The 20,924-nt window shown below is 43.7% G+C and overlaps 2 protein-coding genes across 3 annotated transcripts in view; both read right to left on the bottom strand.

Annotated features, from left to right (window-relative positions):
- The window catches only part of LOC140612799 (olfactory receptor 9Q2-like), a 90,158-nt gene that overhangs the window by 19,178 nt on the left and 50,056 nt on the right, over positions 1 to 20,924 (bottom strand). The window contains exons 3-5 of one of the 2 annotated variants that reach the window (XM_072790904.1): positions 20,069 to 20,344; positions 4,870 to 5,041; positions 2,204 to 4,699 (exon numbers count right to left, since the gene is read on the bottom strand). In XM_072790904.1, the coding sequence (XP_072647005.1) occupies positions 3,741 to 4,699; positions 4,870 to 4,894 (984 nt within the window). In that variant the 5' untranslated portion in view covers positions 4,895 to 5,041; positions 20,069 to 20,344 and the 3' untranslated portion in view covers positions 2,204 to 3,740. Of the gene's footprint in view, positions 1 to 2,203; positions 4,700 to 4,869; positions 5,042 to 20,068; positions 20,345 to 20,924 lie in introns of those variants that run through there. The other variant, XR_012013928.1, reaches the window with a different exon arrangement.
- LOC140613446 (olfactory receptor 9Q1-like) lies at positions 11,210 to 15,511 on the bottom strand. The gene has a single exon (XM_072791967.1). The coding sequence runs from the start codon at positions 15,496 to 15,498 to the stop codon at positions 14,563 to 14,565; it is 936 nt and encodes a 311-aa protein (XP_072648068.1). The 5' UTR covers positions 15,499 to 15,511; the 3' UTR covers positions 11,210 to 14,562.

The raw sequence follows: 20,924 nt of genomic DNA, 5'->3' as shown, positions 1-20,924 counted from the left end.
ATTACCTAGGGGCGACTACAGAGAGACAGAGAAAGACCTATGACCAAGCCCTGCATGACTCTAACATTTAGAAATATGGATCCAGCACAGAAGTCAGAGAAGCAGGAGCTGGGGAGGCAGGAAACTAGAATAAAGTCAAGTCAGGAAGACTGAGGAAGAAAGTGAAAATTCTTCCAAGAAAAAAGAGGGATCATCTGTTTCAAATATCACAGAAGCCAAACCATCAGCTATTTGATCTTCCTTTGTGATCTGCTCATCACCCCGGGGCAGCAGTCATCCCCAGCAACCTGTCTACCAGTCCCGCAACCTCAGAATCCAATCCACATGGACTCCTAACTCTGGGAAATGAACAAGGGGTAGTGGAAGGGGGAGGTGGGCAGGGGGATGGGTTGACCGGGTGACGGGCACTGAGGAGGGCACTTGACGGGATGAGCACTGGGTGTTATTGTTATACTATATGTTGGCAAATCAAACTCCAATAAAAAAAAAAAAGAAGAACAATCCACATGGAAACCACCGCCCGCACAACACTTTCCCAGAAGATGAAAACATCTCAAATTTCTTCTTTGTTCCCATTTTCCTTCCATTGCTTATGCCTTTCTCTCTTTATTCTCCTTTTAATAGAGGAATTTAGATGACTCAGAAGTACAATCTCCTTTTAAAACTGGCATATGGCTTTAGGCAATACCATCTGTGATCTTTTTAACCAACCAAGAATGCTCAAGAACATCTTCTACTTTTTTTTTTATAATAAAAGCAATACTATATTGTAACCAAGTACAGTTGATCTTAAAAATACAAGAATCGCCTAACATTCCAAAAGCAATCAATGTAATCTACCTATTAATAAGCACAAAATAGGAGATCCTGGGTGGCTCAGTGGTTGAGCGTCTATCTTTGGCTCAGGTCATAATCCCAGGGTCCTCGCAGGGAGCCTGCTTCTCCCTCTGCCTGTGTCTCTGCCTATCTCTCTGTGTCTCTCATGAATAAGTAAATAAAAATCTTTTTTAAAAAAAGCACAAAATTAAACTATATGATCATCCTAGTGAATAAGAAAAATCTTCTGACAAAATTCAAAATCCATTAATAATTAAAAAAAAAAAAACTCTCACAAACTAGGAATCAAAGGGAACTCCCTTAAGCTGACAAAAAGTATCTATGAAAACCCTACATAGTGATTGGTGAAAGTTTCTCCTATAATCAACAATAGGAGAGGAACGTGCCATCTCATAATTTCTATTCAGCACTGTATTGGAAAGGAAATAAGTCAGGCAGAGAAAGACAAACACTGTATGATCTCACTTGTATGTGGAATCTAAGAAAACCAAACACAGAAGCAGAGATTGGATTTGATAGATGACAGATAGGTGATAGATGATAGATAAAAATAATTAAATACATATTAAATGGTAAAAAAATAACAATTGGTCAGTGTTTGGAAAGAAATATTGAATTCTTAAGCCATTACTGAAGATTGACAAGAAAGACATGAAGGCAAGGTCGGTGACTGCTTAGAGGCACCATACTGAGGAACTACGAACTACGTATTGGAAGCAACAGAAATCCAGATGCTTCTGAAATGATTTTCTCCAACCTGAGAATTGGAGCCTGGGAGGGACAGAAGGGGAAATTCCCAAAGAATATCATCTGGGAGCACACTCTTTGGAGTGAGACTTGAGATAAGGTACTCTCTGGTCAGCTGCTCCTTGCTGCAGAACTTGGGCAGGTTGTATCACCTGTTTGGCTTCTGTATCCTCCTTTTTGCTAAATGAGATCAATCAGAATGACTTTCCATTCAAGTTGTTAGGACTAAAGTAAATCATTCACATAAAGCTTTTAGCATAGTGCCCAGCATTAATTTGTGTATTTAAGTGTATGTTCCTTTAAGAGCCAAGTTAAAAAAAAAAATTAGTGAACTCCACTTCTGGAGGTGTCTGGACCCAAGGCTGATCTCAGCCCAGAAGAGAGGTTCCAGAGAGCTCTGAAATGAAGAGGCCCGCAGATGCCCACTGGGCTGTGAACCCTGGGACAATCACCATAATCACACTAATTAATGTTTACAGAACTTCACCCAGCACCTTCCTGTTGCCCACATGCACCGAGTTGCCATGAGAATAAATGTGATACACATAAAACCAGGCTCAGAGTAAATGCTCAATAAGTTTTATTTCACAGTTGAGAAAACAGACTGACAGGCCCTCACTAATCTGAAGTCATACAGCTGTGAAGTGACAGCCTGGACACTTTGGTGCCAAACCCTGAGATGTCCTACAACACGAACGCCTCTATCCCTTGCCACAGAAGCTGAGGTGTCAGAGGAACATTTGCATGGCAGTTAATGTTGGAAAAACAGCCCCCAAGAGGCACTCTGTGGGGTTGTTTTACCCATTCTGCAGCTTCTAAGTGATTTGTGCAAAAACACATATAAAGACTGGCGTGTAAACTCAAATCTCTTGGCTCCCAGGGCAATTTTTCCTCTATATCTTCTCCTAAACATGCCCAGCCAACTCTTTTATAAAAGTTTTGTCCTGTAGGTCCTTAAAATGAAAATTCCTAAAGCTCAAGAAGCTGCCATTTATTTAACGTACACACGTCATTTGCTCATATACGACAACAGGCCCACGCACACACACACATACAGACACCTGCTCTCACATCATGCAATACTAGCACATCAGGGCTGCAAAATAAATCTGTTGACTGCCTGATACCTTTACAGATTGGACTTGTATCTTTTCTTTTCATGATAAAAGAAAAAATAAATGTGCAATAACAATAAATTCCAGATTGAGTGACTGAAGATTGTAGAAGCAGACCGTGTATGGCAAGTAAGAGCTCAGGCTCCACTGGGCTGGAAGCCCCATTCAACCACTTGCTTCCTGTCCTGGGGAAAATTGCTCAGCCTCACTGAATCTCTGGTGCCTCCTCTCCCTACAAAACAGAGCTAAGCCTCCCCATGTCGTGGTGAGAGGTCAGAAAATTCCTGCAGCACACATCACAATTCCTAGAAGGTGGTAACTGTCTGAAAAATGTTAGTTACTATATATAATTTTTTATTATTAGTCAAAATCCACAGAAACATTAAGAAGGAAACAATGAAAGAATAAATGATGGGATTTGGAAAAATCCCTTTGGATCAAAACAGAGGTTGCCTTTGTAGACAGCTTTTGGATTTGCCAAATATTTTTACTTCACTCATTAAGTAAATGCTGTGTACAGCATTCAACAGATATTAGCAAATAAGACAGACATGGTCCATGCGTTGGATCCTCAAGAATCTAGTCCTATAAAGTAGGTAAACACACTTGGCGGATAAAAACAAACAAACAAACTGAGAACTAAGGAGGTTGGACACAAAGGTTGACTCTGGAACCTGAGAGTCATGTATTTATTCAACACATATTTACTGGGTGCCTTTTACGTGCTTACTAGGTGCTGTCCTAGGTGCTGTGCTAGGTGCTTGGCTAGGCACTGCACACCACAGAAATGAATCTCACAGATAAAAATGCTTCGCCTCATGTAGTCTACTTTTTAATTGTTGAGATTGAGACAACATCGAATATGCAGCATATAGTATATCAGATGGTGGCAAGTATTTCATAGAATAAGAAGTCATGAAGTGGAGAGGGGAAGTTCGGGTGCAATTTTAAGTAGAGTTGCCTGGGAAAGTTTCCCCAAGTAGGTGCTACTTAAGGATAGGATGGAGAAACGAAGGAACGACATATTTGGCAAGAGTCCATCTAGGTCCTTCCAGAAGCCTTTGGCCTGTTCAGAGCTTTCCTAAACGCCTCCTTCACTTCCTTATTCCTCAGACTATAGATGAAGGGGTTCAGCAGAGGGGTCACCACTGTGTAGAGCACTGACACCACTCGGTCTCCCTCGGAGGGCTGGTCCTCGTTACCTCGCAGGTACATGAAGATGAGGGTGCCGAAGAAGAGGGACACAGCCGTGAGGTGAGAGGCGCAGGTAGAGAAGGTCTTGGCCCGGCCCCCCGCAGAGGGGATCCTCATGATGGCCACAACAATAAACAGGTAGGACACCAAGATCGCCACCACACAAATAGGCATGACAAAGATGGCAAACACAACAATGACCACCTCCTGGGTGTAGCTGTCCCCACAGGTCAGCTTTAACAGAGGGGGAAGGTCACAGAAAATAAAGTCAATCTCGTTGTCCCCGCAGAAGGAGAGGGAGAAGGCTGTGATTGTTCGAACAAAGGCGCTGGAGAAACCAGCCCCATAAGCCCCAGCCACGAACCCCCAGCGCGCCTTCTCGGTCATGATGGTGACATACAGCAGGGGCCGGCACACGGCCACGTAGCGGTCATAGGCCATGAGAGCCAGCAGGTAGCAGTCGATGGAAGCAAAGAAGGTGAAGAGGAAGAACTGAGCGGTGCAGCAGGTGTAGGACAGCGCTGCCCCCCGCTGCAGCAGCACCGCCAGCATCTGTGGCACGATGGTGGACGAGTAGCAGATGTCCACGAAGGACAGGTGGCCGAGGAGGAAGTACATCGGGGTGTGCAGCCGGCCATCCACTCGGATCAGAAGGACCATCCCCGCGTTCCCCAACAAGGTGATGACATAAAAACCCAAAAACAGCAGGAAGAGAGGAAGCCCCCACTCAGGATGCTCGCTGAATGCAGTGAGGAAGAACTCGGTCACGATGGTGTGGTTCCTCCTGGCCATGTGCCTGCGGAGGACTGACAGGAGAGGCAGGTGAGGGGGCTGGAGGCAAGTGCAAGTCATCACAAGTAAGAAAGCTTTAACCAGGGTATCTGAGGGGAGGCACCAGACTCGAACAAAGTTTGGAGTCTAACTGGAAATGGACAAAAACAGAGCTCACTATAAGGTAAGATAAAAAGTCGGGCACCTGGGTGGCTCAGTAGGTGAGGCATCCAACTCTTGGTTTTGGCTCAGGTCATGATTTCAGCTGCAAGAGCTCGGGCCCCACGTCCTCTGGGCTTGGTTCTGGTAGGCGGGGGGAGTGGAGTCTGCTTAAGATTCTCTCTCTCCCTCTGCTCCTCCCCCACTTCTCTTCCTCTCTAAAAAACAATAAAATAAAAAGTGATGAATGCTTCGATTACACTAAGAATGGACAGCAAGCGATTCCCTGACTTACAAGTCAGCTCTTGTATTTGCAACCCTGTCCCCAATTAGCTGTTTGATCTTAAACAAGGCACTTAACCTCTCTGAACCTCAATTTCCTCTTCTGCCAGAGGGGGATCATAATATCTGCCCTACTTACCAGATGAGGTTAATGCATAGATTAAAACAGATGCAAAAGTGCATTGGAAAGCTAAAAGCACTGCATACATATATGGTAGCTATTTAAAATTTTAAATGAATGTTTTAAGGAAGGAAAATTTATATTCTACGAACAAAGGAGCATGAACCAAAAAAAAAGTTTAAAAAGCCCATTAGCAATCAGCAATGGGCTCCGCTTGTAGGAATATTTCTATTCTCAGTCTAAAAGCAGGCATGTTTAACAAATAGCTATTATCCTAATTAGGGGTGGCTGGCTTATTAAGGGTTTTTCGCTTGTTGTTTTTTGTAAGTACTAGCAATAACCTTGGAAGCAAAACAACCACCATAAGCTCCTTTCAGCACCTAACAAAACACAGTAAGCACTATTTGGTTGCTCTCACCATCCTGGAAAACAGCAGTAGTGTGATAATAGCATCCAAATTTGAAAGCAGAAATATTTCTGCACTCTGGTGTCTTAGGCTTGTTAGAGGAGTCTCAGCTAATGGATGTGAAGTCCTTAGGGTTCTAGAACAGGGATGTAAAGGAGGACTTTGATTCTATTTGATTACCTGATGCACCAGCGGCCAGGCCAATATGGAGCAGAGCCATTAGCAAAAATAGCAAAGGAAAGAAGTTAGATCTGGAAGCTGAAGGCTGGGCACGGACCATCATCACCTGAATCTCTCTTTGTTAATGCCTTCCTCCTTCATGTAGCATTACCTCTGCCGGCAACCTACCGATCCAGAGGAAACCTGTGTTCTAGATCACCCACACAAGATGTGTGACCCTAAGCAAGTCACTTTTCCTTTCTGAACTTCATTTACCTTGTCTGTGTTCCCTTTCAATAAACAATGATACAGCATGAGTCCATAATCATAGCAACCAAGGTGAGGTGAGGTGGCTTCCAGACCTGTCTGTCCTCACTTCATGGAGTCTCTCTCTTTCCTCTCACCTTTGGCAAAATAATAAATCCCTGACACTAGAGCTTCCTGGGACTTTGTCAGACTCAGATGACATAACAGGTCTAGAGGGGCTAGCCTTTCTTGCTGAGCTTCTGATCCAGGAGTAAACCTTGCTGGCGGTGCTTCCTATATTCACTGCCCCAGCATCATGCCTGAATTGGTCCCTGAGGGGAGTCTCCAGGGAAAGGCAATTTATCCTCATGTGACTTCTAGCGAGGTGTCTAAGATCTTTGAGGATGTCTCTCTAATTTCCAACTCCAAAACCCACATCCCACGTCCTGCTGTCACTCAGCAGCATCCAATGGGGCTGGTTCCTGGTCTTGCCACATTTCTGCTTTGTGCCAAAAGGAATGTGCTTTTTTGAAGGTTTCCTATATCTCAGTTGGGAATTTTGTCAAGGGATTTGCCCACTGCCACTCTAGCCAGCTCTGACCTGATCCCAAAAGGAGACTGTTTTGTAAGTGTAAGCTTTTACTTTCCATCACCAAGAATTGGTGACTCTGAAAGTTCACTGTTTGGCAGAAACAGAATCATGCAAATGGGGAGTCACGAGAAAAATTGTTGGGGAGGCAGATGTGTGAGTGGTAAACAAACTTCTACCAGGCAAACAGCAAATTCTTTATGGTGATTGAGCTCTCCTCCATAGTACTGGTTCTCAAACTGGTCCTCCTGGTGCATAAGAATTGCCCAGGGAATTTATTTAAAACATGAATACTATCATCCCACCTCCAGAAATTCTGATAGAGTGCCTCTGCTGCCATGGGGAGCAGACTTCTACATTGTTAACAGGCATCCCAGGTGGTTCCAGGGAGGAAAATACTTTTACTGTTCTCACAGGTTTGAAAATCCCTGCAGACTGTATCGCCCATGTGGAAATTCATATAGCATAGCAGCATATTAAATGATCCATGAGGTCCTATAATTAAGAAACTTTGCCAATGCAGGGCACCTGGGGGGCTAGTCAGTTAAGCATCTGACTCTTGGTTTCAGCTCAGGTCATGTTCTTGTGGGTTGCGAGATTGGCCCCACCTTGTGCTCTGTGCTCAGTGCTCAGCAGGGAGTCTGCTTGGGGGTTCTCTCCTTCTGCTCCCCCCATGCACACATGTGCCCTCTCTCTCTGGAGTGAATAAATAAATCTTTATTTTAAAAAGGAGAAGAAACCTTGCCAACATTCTTAACCCACTGTTTCCCAAAAATATTTGACCACAGAACCTTGTTTTCACTGAGAGCAGATTAGCAACTTTGCAGAATTTGAGTTCCCAGGGATGGATGCGCCTTATGCATTACAGCTCTGAAAAAGTTCAGCAGTTGACCAAATGCCAAACAGCAAAGCCATAATCATTCCAAGAAAAGGCATCTCCTGATGACTCATCATCTCGAAATCTGGCTCCATTAAGTCTCTGCAGACTGGCTGCCCCAAGAGCAATGGCTCCTACTGTGAAAGACTTTGGGAGGGGGTCAGGCAGGCAGTAGCATCCTTCCAGACAGATTCCTCGGGAGCTTTTTAAAAAAGACTTATCTTTCAGTTCTGAAGAGGGTCCAATGGCTGATCTCCTGCAGCCACTTCTTCCCCAGGAGAAATAGGCTGCTGAGACCATCAGAACCCTACTTTCAGGAAGCTATGGTACAATTTTAAACTACCATCAGATAATTAGTAAGACTTTAGTCATCATGAGGCCAGCCTCAGGAAGCAGAATGGACCTCAAAGACTGTAGACCCAAATGTCACACTTGTGAATATTGGGGTCTATATAATACAGTAGGGGAAGTTTAGAGGTATGTTGCTGAGAACTACAGATATGACCAACTTGTCTCCTGATTTACAAATTCAGGGCTTGGTGGTAGCTGAACCAAAATGTGAAAGGGAAATCCAGTAGAATAATAATAGCCCAATAAAAGACCATGTAAGTGGCTTACTATAAGCCAGCTGACTCTTCTATGATGATAAATGATGATGATGATGATAGATAGATAGATAGATAGATAGATAGATAGATAGATAGATAATTAGGTAAAAAGAAAGATAGATGAATTAGCTGATTGAATCCATGCAACAACTCCATGAGTTAGGTACGGTTACAATCCTCATTTTAAGGGGATAAGAACCTGTAGGCAGACAGTTGAAGCAGATCATCAATACTGCCAAAGTGAGGGGCAGAGCCAGAGTTTGAATCCAAGCAGTCTGGCTCCAGAATGCCTACTCTTAACCTCTATACTCTATTGCAAACCCTCATGAGGATGTCTCTGAACCCCATATTTGGGGTCTTTATATTCTTTCTAGCCTTTTAGAAAAGAAGGACTGGCCCTAGAATGGGACCTATATTGCAGAGTAAGCAGATTATCATAGAAAATTCTGAGAGTACTTGGCCAGGCAGTATCACAGCCCCAGAGAAAGGATGGACTCAGCATTGCCCTCAACCCCATATGACCTCACCCTTCTAAGGGCAGATGATTGGATGAGGAGAAAACTTGACCTGAGCTCATCGCAGGAATAATCCTTTCTTCCTCCAAAAGGCTCTTTTCTTGAACTACTTTAAGTGGGTATCTGTTTCTTGTGGCTAAGGAGTCACATCTCACAATCTGCAGGAGGCGTTAAGAAGACAAGTTTGGGTGTAAGGAGGACATGTCTTCAGTATTTACCCTGGGATCCATCTCTGTTATCTTCCACCACCCATGGTGGATCTCATGCCAGTAATTCAAGGTTAAGGACTCCTGTGGGCCCATAAATTTACTTTGGAAGCACTTATCCTGATGTGACAGTTCATCATTGTTTTCCCCACCCTCGCTTTACATATTGTGGAACTGCCAGATTTTTAGAGGATCCCATAAGATCTAGAACTACAGGGGACATTAGAAGTTAAATGGCCTGAGCTTTCCAATTTATAGGCAAACAGGCTGCAGTCCCCAAATGGGAAGATAGTCAGTGGTTGGATTAGTTCATTTGATTTCCAACCATAACTTTTCAAGGCCGAACTGGATAATTGGCACCTTACCCAGTGCCTCCTTACTTCTCCCAAATACAGAAAAAGCCCCAAATAAAGATGACCAGATAATCAAGTGAGTTTTTCATGATTCAGTTCTAATTCTTAAAAATGCATTATCTGCCCTTCCTAAACCCTGGTACAAGTCTCTGCCACTGCTTCCTTGATAGTTGTCTCAAAGTTTTCTTGGAGCTTCTATATCTGAACTTCCCAAAATGGTGGAGTTAGAACTTTAGGGATCTAGTCAAGCTCCTCATAAATGTGGAGAATGAGATCCTAAAAGTCATTCTGGGCTTCTCGATGAAGTCTTTCTTCTCAGTGGTAAGCCACAGAAGCCCAGCACCTAACATGGCTGAAACACACAAATGAATTCACTTCAAGACTCTTAAAATCTTGGGAAGTGAAGAGGAGGGTGCAGCTAAACATTAGGAACAACTGGGACTGGTAACTCTCATGAAAACAAAAATTTCTCTAGTGTCCATAATGGTCTCTGACTATCAGCTTTAGTTTTTCCCAACCCAACTTCTTCCACAAAGTAGAAAAAAAATGGCCAATGGTTATGTCCACCCTTCACATGCCCCAGCTTTTCCACCACAGAAAAGATGAAAATCACTTTTTCTGGTGCCAAGTTAAAAAAAAAAATTCTAAGGAAGGCCTCAGACGTCATATGGCCAAGGGACAAGGTACCAGGATTGGCCTAATGTTGGTCAGGTGCCTACCTCAGGGCCAGTCAGTGGAATCCAGAAAGATGGGCTCTACAGAGAAGCAGAAGTGCTCATGTGAACTCAGGGTCAGATTCCCAGATAAGAGGGGATGCTAGTCTGCTTCTAAGCACCAACTTGGGGAAGCAAGAGGCATTAGAGCTGGAAGCAGATGTGTCGCTGTTGTTTAAACAGTTCATGTTTATATCCTCCCGACAGATCTAACTACCATCAACAGAGCATTGGAAAGACAATTGCTGTTTGATGATGTCTTTAAGCTTGACATCCTGACCACCTAAGGCCCATGCAAAGTGTGCAGAGTTCATCTCTGGCCACTCCACCTTCCTTGGTTTGAGGCCCAGTCCCACACTTCTCCATTACTTAGGTTCGGGTGCTCACTCATCCTAACCTTTGCTCAGGGAGGGCTCCCTATCAAACAAAGTGGGTGGTGATGCATTATGTGGGTCCTCTCCTCAAATACTTTATACTTTAATAGGGTTAAAGGCCAGATATATAGAATGTCAGACCACAGAGGGGCTCTTAGAATTCTCATATTCCAGCCTCTCCCCAATTTTTCAGGTGGAGAAATTGAGGTACAGAATTGGGAATTCCCTTATGGAAGGACACAGAGCTAGTTAGTGACAGTCACCACCCAGCATTCTTTCTATCAGGCTCTGGTCCCCAGAAAAGAAAGCCACACAAGCTGATTTTAAGCAAAGGAATGGAAAGCAAAGAAAGGGGATCAAGAGGGAATCATGCCCCTTCTTGATTTCTTGCAAATTATGCCTTATTGCTCATGTCTACTGCAATCAATGTATGGTAATATCTACTAATTGGGGCTGCCCCTAGAAGAGCTATGGTTTTTCTTTCTCCACCTCCTGGACCAAGCAGTGTGGTCCCCAGGACCTCTCTTTCAGGTCTGAAGCAAAAAAGGCTGGGAGAGTCTCCTGAAGCCACCAGAGAGCCCATGATACCAATAAGTCCCTTCTTTGAGAGCTCCTGGAGGACCCGGCTTCCTTCCTTCATGAAGGAAACCATGTTCTGGCAGGCACTTGAGGAGGGTTAGGGGAGGCATCCAGCTGAGTTCCAGGCAGGAGACCAGGAGAGTGTGGGTAGAGTATTATACTCACCAACCCCTTATTGAGCTGGATATCCAACATCTCTCCAGAAGACCTTTTTTTATTACCCTTTTAGGTATTACAGCCACATTCAGAACCTTCCCACAGATGGTCTTTTCTGGTCTGAATAGCATAGTATGCTCTATGAAGATTTTTGAATGATTTAATCAACTATATATTTTTTATTAAAACAGGACTTTTAAAGTTAAAATATCTCAACAAAAAGAATCACAGTTTGTTTTATTTGAATGACTTCAACACAAGATGTAGCAAGATGTAAGAAAATACCAACACTTATTTACAACCAGGTAACCTTCATGTTATCAACTACTCTTTTTTTTTAATTTTTATTTATTTATGATAGTCACACAGAGAGAGAGAGAGGCAGAAACATAGGCAGAGGGAGAAGCAGGCTCCATGCACCGGGAGCCTGACATGGGATTCGATCCCGGGTCTCCAGGATTGTGCCCTGAGCCAAAGGCAGGCGCTAAACCGCTGCGCCACCCAGGGATCCCCAACTACTCTTTTAAAATATCTAATGTAGGGGTGCCCGGGTGGCTCAGTTAATGAACCATCTGACTCTTGATCTCAGCTCAGGTCTTGAGCTCAGGGTCAGGGGTTCAAGCCCCTCATTGGGCTCCACACTGGGAGGGGAGCCTGCTTTTAAAAAATAAGTAAACAAAATAAAAATACCTAGTTTAACTCTGTCTGTACTTCTTTTTTTTTTTTTAAGAATTTGTTTATTTATTTATAGAGACACAGAGAGAGAATGAGAGGCAGAGACACAGGCAGAGGGAGAAGCAGGCCCCACGCAGAGAGCCCGACACGGGACTCGATCCGGGGTCTCCAAGATCACGCCCCAGGCTGCAGGCGGTGCCAAACCGCTGCGCCACCGGGGCTGCCCTCTGTCTGTACTTCTATACATATGTGGATACCTCAGGATATTTTTTTTAATTTAAATTCAATTAGGCAACATATAGTACATCATTAGTTTCAGAGGTAGAGGTCAGTGATTCATTAGTTGCATATAACACCCAGTGCTCATCACATCACGTGTCATTCTTAATGCCCATCACCCAGTTACATTTTTCTTGACCGTCCCTGAGCTCTCCATATAGAGTAAAAAGTGTATGACATCCCCTATACAACACTGGGGCTTTATGGCCACTAGTTCCTACAGACAGTTCAGTTGGCCCCTTCCTCTTAAACAGCAGCCTTCAACTACCTGCTTAGAATTCCCCCTGCTTAGAAGGAGTTGTCTCCTTAGGCCTGGCAGCTCATTCTCTTAGCATTTACTTTCAATTCATGGTGTGCTCCATGCCTTCCAGAAGATTCCAAGAGAGCAGATAGCTATTTGGCATACTGCTCTTATTCATACAGATCCCATGTTGTCTCTTCAATCAGGAGGAAACTTCGCATAACTGATCTGAGCTTTCTAAGCCCTTCCTTAACCTTTGCCACCACCTATAACACAGTTGACATGGAAGCTATCTATCAACCATCCCTCTTGTGGAGCTGTAGATTTTCAACCTGGGCTTTCATAACCAGACAAACCACCATTAAATGGATCAAGTATTTCTTATGACAATTATAATATATATTTTAAATCATCCTGTCCTCTAGAAATACACATAACATCTTTGAAGATTTTAATGTGTTTTATTTTACTGCAGGTGATCTTAAATTGAGTATCCTTTGTACAAGTTCACCCTGGATCTTCAACTTTTCATTTAGCTGCTTCTTCCAATTTAAAATCCTGCTACTGGTATTCTCTGCTTTTCAAAAGTTCACGTTGCCCCCCTTTGCTTTTACAAAAGACCTGTTTTTGGCTAACTGAAAGAAATCCAAAGAGCATTTTCCCTTTTACAAAAAATGACAAAAGGCTAAAATAATGTTCAGCAGACACCCCGAAGAGCCAGAGCAGCCCCACTAAGCTTCCTCCCCAGGAACTATACTCAGCTGCTCAGCATCAAGCCACCATAACTCTGAACTGTGTCTGTGAGCATCTGTGCTTTATCTCAACTTATTCTGCATATCTATTAGCAAGATATGTCCTAAGGTATCAGAAAAGCCTAGGAGAGGTTATTTTGGTGATCTGGAAATGCTCAAAAAATTTTCCATATAAACTAGTGGTAATTGCTTCTTTGCTTTATGCCAATTTTGGCTTAAGAAAGGTTTCATAACAAAAAAAAAAAAAAAAAGAAAGAAAGAAAAGAAAGGTTTCATAGGAGGCCCTACTTTCAGATACCACGGCAGAGCTATACTGGAATCCCAGGTATGACACTGCATTTTTGGCTGGCTGAGTTTGGAATCATCCCTCGTTTGCAAGATACCGTCACCTCCCTTTTCTCTTCCATGATGGTTTACATCATTCATATGCCTGGGATCTTGTCTTTTGATATCCAAGGGACAGGGAGAAAAGGAGTTTGACTTCCAGGAATAAGGGTCAATATAATAACAGAAAATGAGATGTGAGTGGCCTGTTCCTCTTAGTGCCTTGATTGAGCACCTGTGAGTTAGAGAAGTGAAGATCAAGACCAACAGACTCTGAAAGCCTTCAGACACAGGTTGAGCTATTACAGACACAGGCATCCGATGCAGGATAACCCTCCAGCCCACCTGTGTGTGGAATGCAGCAGTGCTTTGCCTCCCTGAGATCAAAAACTGTAAGGACGTAAAGTCTATATTGATGATATACACACTGCAGATACTCTCGTGGGCAGTGGGAATGGTATCAATTCACAAAATGGATTCTCAGCAAATAATATGACATGTGGGGGCTGGAACAGGTGGGGAAGAAGGAAGAACAGGATATACTTCCAGTGGTAATCAGAGTTGACAGGCATGTCATCCTAGGCAATTTTTTGGTGATTCCTGTCAGGCACTCCTATAAACTACTGCAAGAGTCTGAAGAATACTTTGAGCAGGGTCAGCTTTATTAACTGGACCATCGAACTACTACTTTAATCATTAAACATGAATGCAATCTAAATGTTGAATCCTAATTGATGACATAATTCTGAAGTGTATCGGAGTGAAGAGTACTGATACTGATATCAGCAACTCACTGAGAAATGCATTTTTAAAATAAGATGAATTGGAGGACGAATTAGTGGATGGGTAAATGAATATCTGTGATAAAGCAAATATAACAATATACTGGCAATAGCAGAATCTAAGTATTTGGGTATAAACAGCTCACTATGCATTATTTTCAACATTTCTATATGATAGAGATCTTTCATAGGAAAGTCTGCAACAACTGCCATCTTGTTTTATAGTCACAGACCTGTCATGTGCCACATCTGGATTACCCAGGATTTAACTGCACATCCATTTGTCATTTGGCCTGGAAGTAAGAGCTCTTCTCCCAATCTTCTTGCAGGTAGCCTCTTCCTTTTCTTCTCTTTTCTCTCTGGAACTAAAAGTTCTGGTTCCTTTTTATACCTTGTACCATGACACATCTATTTAAACATTGAGCGTGCCATGAATAATGAACGTCCAGAACACTGGCACTGCAGAAGACATGATTCTCAGGATTTTCCAAGTTGGAAATGATCAGTACAACTCAGCTCTTTTGAGAACTTTCCTCAGGGCCTCCTTCACTTCCTTATTCCTCATGCTATAAATGAGGGGGTTCAACATGGGGATCACTGTTGTGTAGAACACAGACACCACCCGATCCTCCTGTGAAGAGTGGCCAGAGTTATCTCTGAGGTACATGAAGATGAGGGTGCCGAAGAAGAGGGACACAGTCGTGAGGTGAGAGGCGCAGGTAGAGAAGGTCTTGGCCCGGCCCCCCGCAGAGGGGATCCTCATGATGGCCACAACAATAAACAGGTAGGACACCAAGATCGCCACCATGCAGGCAGGGATGACAAAGATGGCAAACACAACAATGACCACCTCCTGGGTATAGCTGTCCCCACAGGTCAGCTTTAACAAAGGAGGAAGGTCACAGAAAATAAAGTCAATCTCGTTGTCCCCGCAGAAGGAGAGGGAGAAGGCTGTGATTGTTCGAACAAAGGCACTGGAGAAACCAGCCCCATAAGCCCCAGCCACGAACCCCCAGCGCGCCTTCTCGGTCATGATGGTGACATACAGCAGGGGCCGGCACACGGCCACGTAGCGGTCATAGGCCATGAGGGCCAGCAGGTAGCAGTCAATGGAGCCAAAGAAGGTGAAGAGGAAGAACTGAGCAGCGCAGCAGGTGTAGGACAACGCTGCCCCCCGCTGCAGCAGCACCTCCAGCATCTGCGGCACGATGGTGGACGAGTAGCAGATGTCCACGAAGGACAGGTGGCCGAGGAGGAAGTACATCGGGGTGTGCAGCCGGCCATCCACTCGGATCAGAAGGACCATCCCCGCGTTCCCCAGCAGGCTGATGACATAAATGGATAGAAACAGGAGGAAGAGAGGAAGTCCCCACTCAGGACAGTCGGTAAATGCAATAAGGAGGAATTCGCTCACCAAGGTGACATTCTTCTCTGCCATGGAGCTGGAGGTGCCTGATGCGGCTAAGGACGAGAAGCCAGGTCAGAAGCTATAAATAGGACTGACCTGATTTCTAGCTTATGTTCATTTAGCCAGTGTTATGGGTGAAATGTGCCACCTGCTGTGTGGGACTTCAGAGATGACTGGTTTTGGCTCCTGCCTTCAAGGGGATTCTGAGAGACAGAGTCATCATATATGTCAAGAAAGCCATGCATGTGAACATTTCAGAAGAGGATTGCACCTTTATTGCTAGTCAGCTGTGAGCTCCTGTGAGTCAAATGACCATTTAAAAAATCTTTTTAAATATTTTATTTAAATTCAATTTGCCAACATATAGTATAATACCCAGTGCTCATCTCATCAAGTCTCCGCCTTAGTACCCATCACCCAGTGACCCGCTCCCTCATCCACCTCCCCTTCTGCAACCCTTTATTTGTTTCCCAGAGTTAGGAGTCTCTCATGGTTTGTCGTCCTCTCTAATTTTTCCCCATTCAGTTTCCCTCCTTTCCCTTATGGTTGGTCCCTTTCACTATTTCTTATATTCCACATATGAGTGAAACCATATGATGATTGTCCTTCTCCGATTGACTTATTTCACTCAGCATAATACTGTCCTTAACCAAAATTTCCCAGTCACTCCAATAGGGGCTGATACATCCTGTCTACCAGGAGAGTATCTATCTCAGGGCTTTGTTGCTTTTTCTCTAAGACCACAGTTCTTCTCTTAGTTCAAACCCTCGTCATCTCTTGCCTGGATCAAAACCACAGCAGTGCAACTAACAGCTCTCTCTGCCTTCAGACACACTCCTTGCCAAATCTTGCTCTTCATTGCAGCCAGAGTAATCTTTCTAAGACTGTAATTAGATCACGCCTTACTCCCCTGTTAAAATCCAGCTCTGGTAGCCCATCACAGGTAGTACAGGATGTTCTGCAGACCCCTCAGCATGTCAGGGAAAACCCTCCACAGGGTCCTCCCTCCCTACTTCCCTGGGCCCCTTGCTTACCTCTTACAGATCACACCTGGGGCCACACCCCATCCTCTCACACGACTCTTCAGCCACACTGGATCATTTGCAGCTTCTCTAATCCCCATGTTCTCTCTCATCCCTGTGCCTTCTACAGGCCACCTCTTCTGGCAAAACACCTTATATTTCCCATCCCCAGGGTCAGATCATACATCTCACAAAAAAAAAGTCTCTCTTGAGTCTGTCTTCATTGGGTCTAATATGCCTTTGTAGAATAAATGAAGTTGTCAAATAAGATACAAAGTACCTTGCAAAGGGAAAGGCTCTATACAAATGTTCAAGTGATTATTTTCATTTTCTGAAAATGTTTAAAAGCAAAAAAAAAAAAATGTCATGAAAACCAATCAACATTCACAGAGATCTTAAGCCATGCTTAGGCTTCATCTTCCATTCTCAACCTAACAAGGAGCTTCCTTAACAGAAAGCCACTGACTTAATCAGAGCCTCTTAGTTTGCCAAAAATTTATTTTATAAGAACTGATATTGTCCTTAATAATAGAAACACAGAGATAGAAACTATTCTAAATGGGGGCACCTGGATGGCTCAGTTGTTAAGCGTCTGACTCATGATTTTGGCTCGGGTCATGATTTCAGTCAGGGTCATGGGATCAAACCCCACATGGGATGCCCCACTCAGCAAGGATTCTGCTTGAGATTCTCTCTCCCTCTCCTTCTGCCCCTCCTCTCTCTCTCTCTCTCTCTCTCTCAAATAAAAAAAATACATATTTTTTTAAATGAAAGAATTATTCTAAATTATTTCAGTATTAACTCATCTAATCCCCATGACCACTTTCCAAAGTAGGAACTTTTATTATCCTCGTCTTACAGATGAATCTGGAAACAGATCGAAGGAGATGATGTCACATGCCCAACACTACACAGCCAGTAAATAAAACTGTCATTAAGAAGAACGCTGCACACAGAAGCACTATGTGTATCATTACTGGGCTTTGCACACATTACATGTCTGCTCCTCTGGCCCAACTGGACATGCAGTGATAGCTGCACAGCAGTCAACTCCTTTCCAAAAGCTGATGGGGACTTTTTGTGCTAACGGACAGAAAGTCCTTGGCAGAGTTGCAATGCAGCAAGATAAAGAAGATATTTGATCATCTTTAAAGCATTAGATCTTGGCAGCTAGTTGAACTGATGTACTGGGGCGGGGGGAGGGGAGCGGGGGGGTAGAATTATAAATAAAAGAAATTGGATCTGGGGATCTAAACTGAGCATGAACCAAGAAAACTGGATCTGTTCTCTCCCTTGAATCTCACTCCACCTTTACCTGGCCAGCCCTCTTCTCTCTACGTCCTAAGAGGTCATTAGTCTTCCACGGCTCAGAGCATCCTACAGGTATAGGGGAAAGACTACCACTCTGGCAGCAGGAGGCCTGAGTGGTTCCTGCCCTCCCATACCTGCTCAACTATGATGATGAGCAGGTGACTTAATCTCTTAGGGCCTCAGTGTCCTTTCCCCCCACACACACTCCACTCACACACAAAACAGTGAATCAACCTAGGAACAATCATGTCGTAGCTATCCCAATGTCAGTGCCTCGTCTTCAACCACCTTGCAAGTTTTGATCTGTCAAGAACTCTCTTCTCTCTGCCCTCAACCTGTTTTCTTAATCTGGGAAATCTGGTTAAAAGGAATATCTCACCCTGGTTTTTGTTCAGTTGTAGGCTGGAATAGAAGAAGCTGGAGACCAGCCTCTTTTTGTGGGCTCTTGGCTCTAACACAATGCCCTTTAGGAGAAGACACTAATAGTTGGTATAAAAGCTCTAAAGTCTCCATTCGGTGGCTAAAGTGGTGTCTAAGGAAAGGCAATTATTGCTCACGTGGATTTTTAATGAGGCTCCTGGTCCCAGTCCCAGCCCCCAAAGCCCTGTGACATGCCCACTGCACGAGGGATAAAAGTCCTGCATCCTGGTTCTGCACAGTGCCCTGAGGAGTGAGACGCCTCTAGTCTAACTTCTCCAGTCAGAACCATGTCAGAAATCCTGCCCATTGCTACCCTTGTCATAGTGGCCGTATCCTACAAGAAGGGTGTTTTTAAACAGAAGGTTTTCATTTGCATAACCCAGAAGCACAAGCCCAGGAAGACCTCAGAAGACAAGTTGTATCTTCTAAATTTGCCCTCCCTAGGGGTGGAATGTTTCATTAAGTGTCAGGCTCTCACTCTCCCTCTTACTCACTCTCTCTCTTAAAAGCAAATAAAACCATGGGGAAAAACAACAGCCTAGTATATTGCCCAGAGGAGAAACTGGCAAGTTCTTTCTGTTGGCATGGCCAGCAATCTGCATCTTTGACACTGTAATATTGTTTAAACCCCAAATTCATAAGCATTTTGCCAAGTCACTGAATTTCAATACATTTTAGTTCAGAAAAAGAAATAAGAGTAGTGGGAGGGAGCAAAATAATTGTTCTCTTTGACAGGAGAAGAGAAAAAAAATCACCACATAGTTCATTAACCCATTACTGTGCTAAGAATTCTTTAAAAAGAGCATGAGATACAAAATGAAACAGACCTCTCCAAAAGAGAAAACACATGCCTCTCCACAAGGAATGTGCAATCTAACAGATAATCATCCATCTGACAAGGTTACAAGCACTAAACTCTTAATTAAGGGGATGTACACAAGGTGTCATGGGGATTCAGTGTAAATCAAGATTACTTATAGGGGGAACAGATCAGGGAGGACTTCCGAGGAGGCGATAGTTTGGACAGAGGTAGGGGGGCAGGGATGATGGGCAAAACTCTTCAGGAAAGGAGCCAATGTGAGGAAATTTCCAGGGTCAGAACAGCCTGGGATAATGGGGTGGTACAAGACAGGTCCAGGACTCAGGTGAGGTGAGTAAGGCACTCATCTTGTATGCAAAAGTTAAGGTGGTACTGAAAACAGTAAACAAGGTATACAATAATGTAAGATAATTAAAAAGTCAAAATTAACGCAAAAATAAAATCTAGGGGGAGCAAAATATCAAGCTTTCAAATAAAGACAGCAGTATCATTGATTGTCCTTCTGCCTCCATGTCTAATGGCTTAACCCAGCAATGGGACTAGGAGGTGAGCTTGAAAAAGAAGGGCAAGACCAAGAGCTTCCAGGAACAGGTTTAACAAGTGCTTTTTAATCATCTGGATGTATTCCACTTCTTTTCTCTCTGCCCTCCACTTAGGAAAAGAACATGAAGGGAGGTCAATTTAATTAAGATCTAATCCTTGCAGAGAGGATCCTCATTTCAAAGCCTTCTCTTTATCTCTCCTCACTAGAGCCCATGGATTGAGAGATAATTTCTCATTTGTATCAATGAGGAAAAAAGGACAAGAGGAGTCCAAGGTCATTAGTTAAGTGGCGAGTGGACTAGAAATTTGGTCTGGCCCATGCATACTGGTTGCTAATGGTCTCTGCCCAGACCACAGCCTGAACTGCCCAAGAGGACATTGTTTTATGACATTTCCCTGCCCAACACACACACATGCACATATACACCAAAGCTCATTGGGTGAAAAGGTGAATCCTCTGGGCTACGCTGTATTAACAAATTACCTTAAAATCACAATGGCTTTGCACACCATCTGTTCATGTTTGCCCATAGAAAATCCAGGTTAGATAAGTTGTCCTCCATCTGATAGCTATGATGTTTGAAAGAGGTAGGCACCTGGGGGGGCTCTGTCAGTTAAGCATCTAGGACTCTTGATTTCAGCTCAGCTCATGATCCCAGGGTCGTGACATCAAGCACTCAGTTGGGCTCTCTGCTCAGTGTGGAGTCTGCTTGAGATCCTCTCCCTCTGCCCCATCCCCACTTGTGCTGTCTCTCCCAATCTGAAAAAAAAAAAAAAAGAAGAAAGAAAGAAAGAAAGAAAGAAAGAAAGAAAGAAAGAAAGAAAGAAAGAAAGAAAGAAAAAAAGAATGTTAATGCAGGGGATGAGCAGGGAAATGTCATCATACAGTATATCACTAAAAACCAGGCCCCTGGAAGTGGTCTGCCTCACTCCCCTCCACATCCCCAGGGACCAGAATCTAGTCATCCAGTCACATGGCTTCTGCAGGGGATGCTAGAATATGTGCAGAAACACATAGATATTTGTGCAAACAAATGTATGGGTTAAAATCTCTGCCACATCCTATGTTTTTTGTGCAGAACAAACTCTAGAACTAGCCTCCCCCCACCATGTTTCCAAGGACACTCAAGGGCTCACTATTGCCCTCTGTTTTCCTGCATCCACTAAAGCATTGTTGACATGCATGCTCACTTCAATGACTGTTCACCCTTCCCAGAGCCACATCACACCAAGCATAGAGCTTGGCCTTTTTGCGTATTCCTTCATTCTCTAAAGCAAAATTAACATGATGTTTATTTGGGCAACTGATTGACTTTTAATAAAGATGTTGTAGAAAATGT

The sequence above is a fragment of the Canis lupus genome, chromosome 21 (genome assembly GCF_048164855.1).
Source record: "Canis lupus baileyi chromosome 21, mCanLup2.hap1, whole genome shotgun sequence".
In the NCBI taxonomy this organism is placed as follows: Eukaryota; Metazoa; Chordata; class Mammalia; order Carnivora; family Canidae; genus Canis; species Canis lupus.
This window is presented reverse-complemented; position numbering and strand designations above follow the sequence as displayed.

Excerpts from the sequence above, each read along its gene's own strand:
- LOC140613446 (XM_072791967.1), bottom strand. The coding sequence starts at position 15,498 with ATGGCAGAGAAGAATGTCACCTTGGTGAGCGAATTCCTCCTTATTGCA.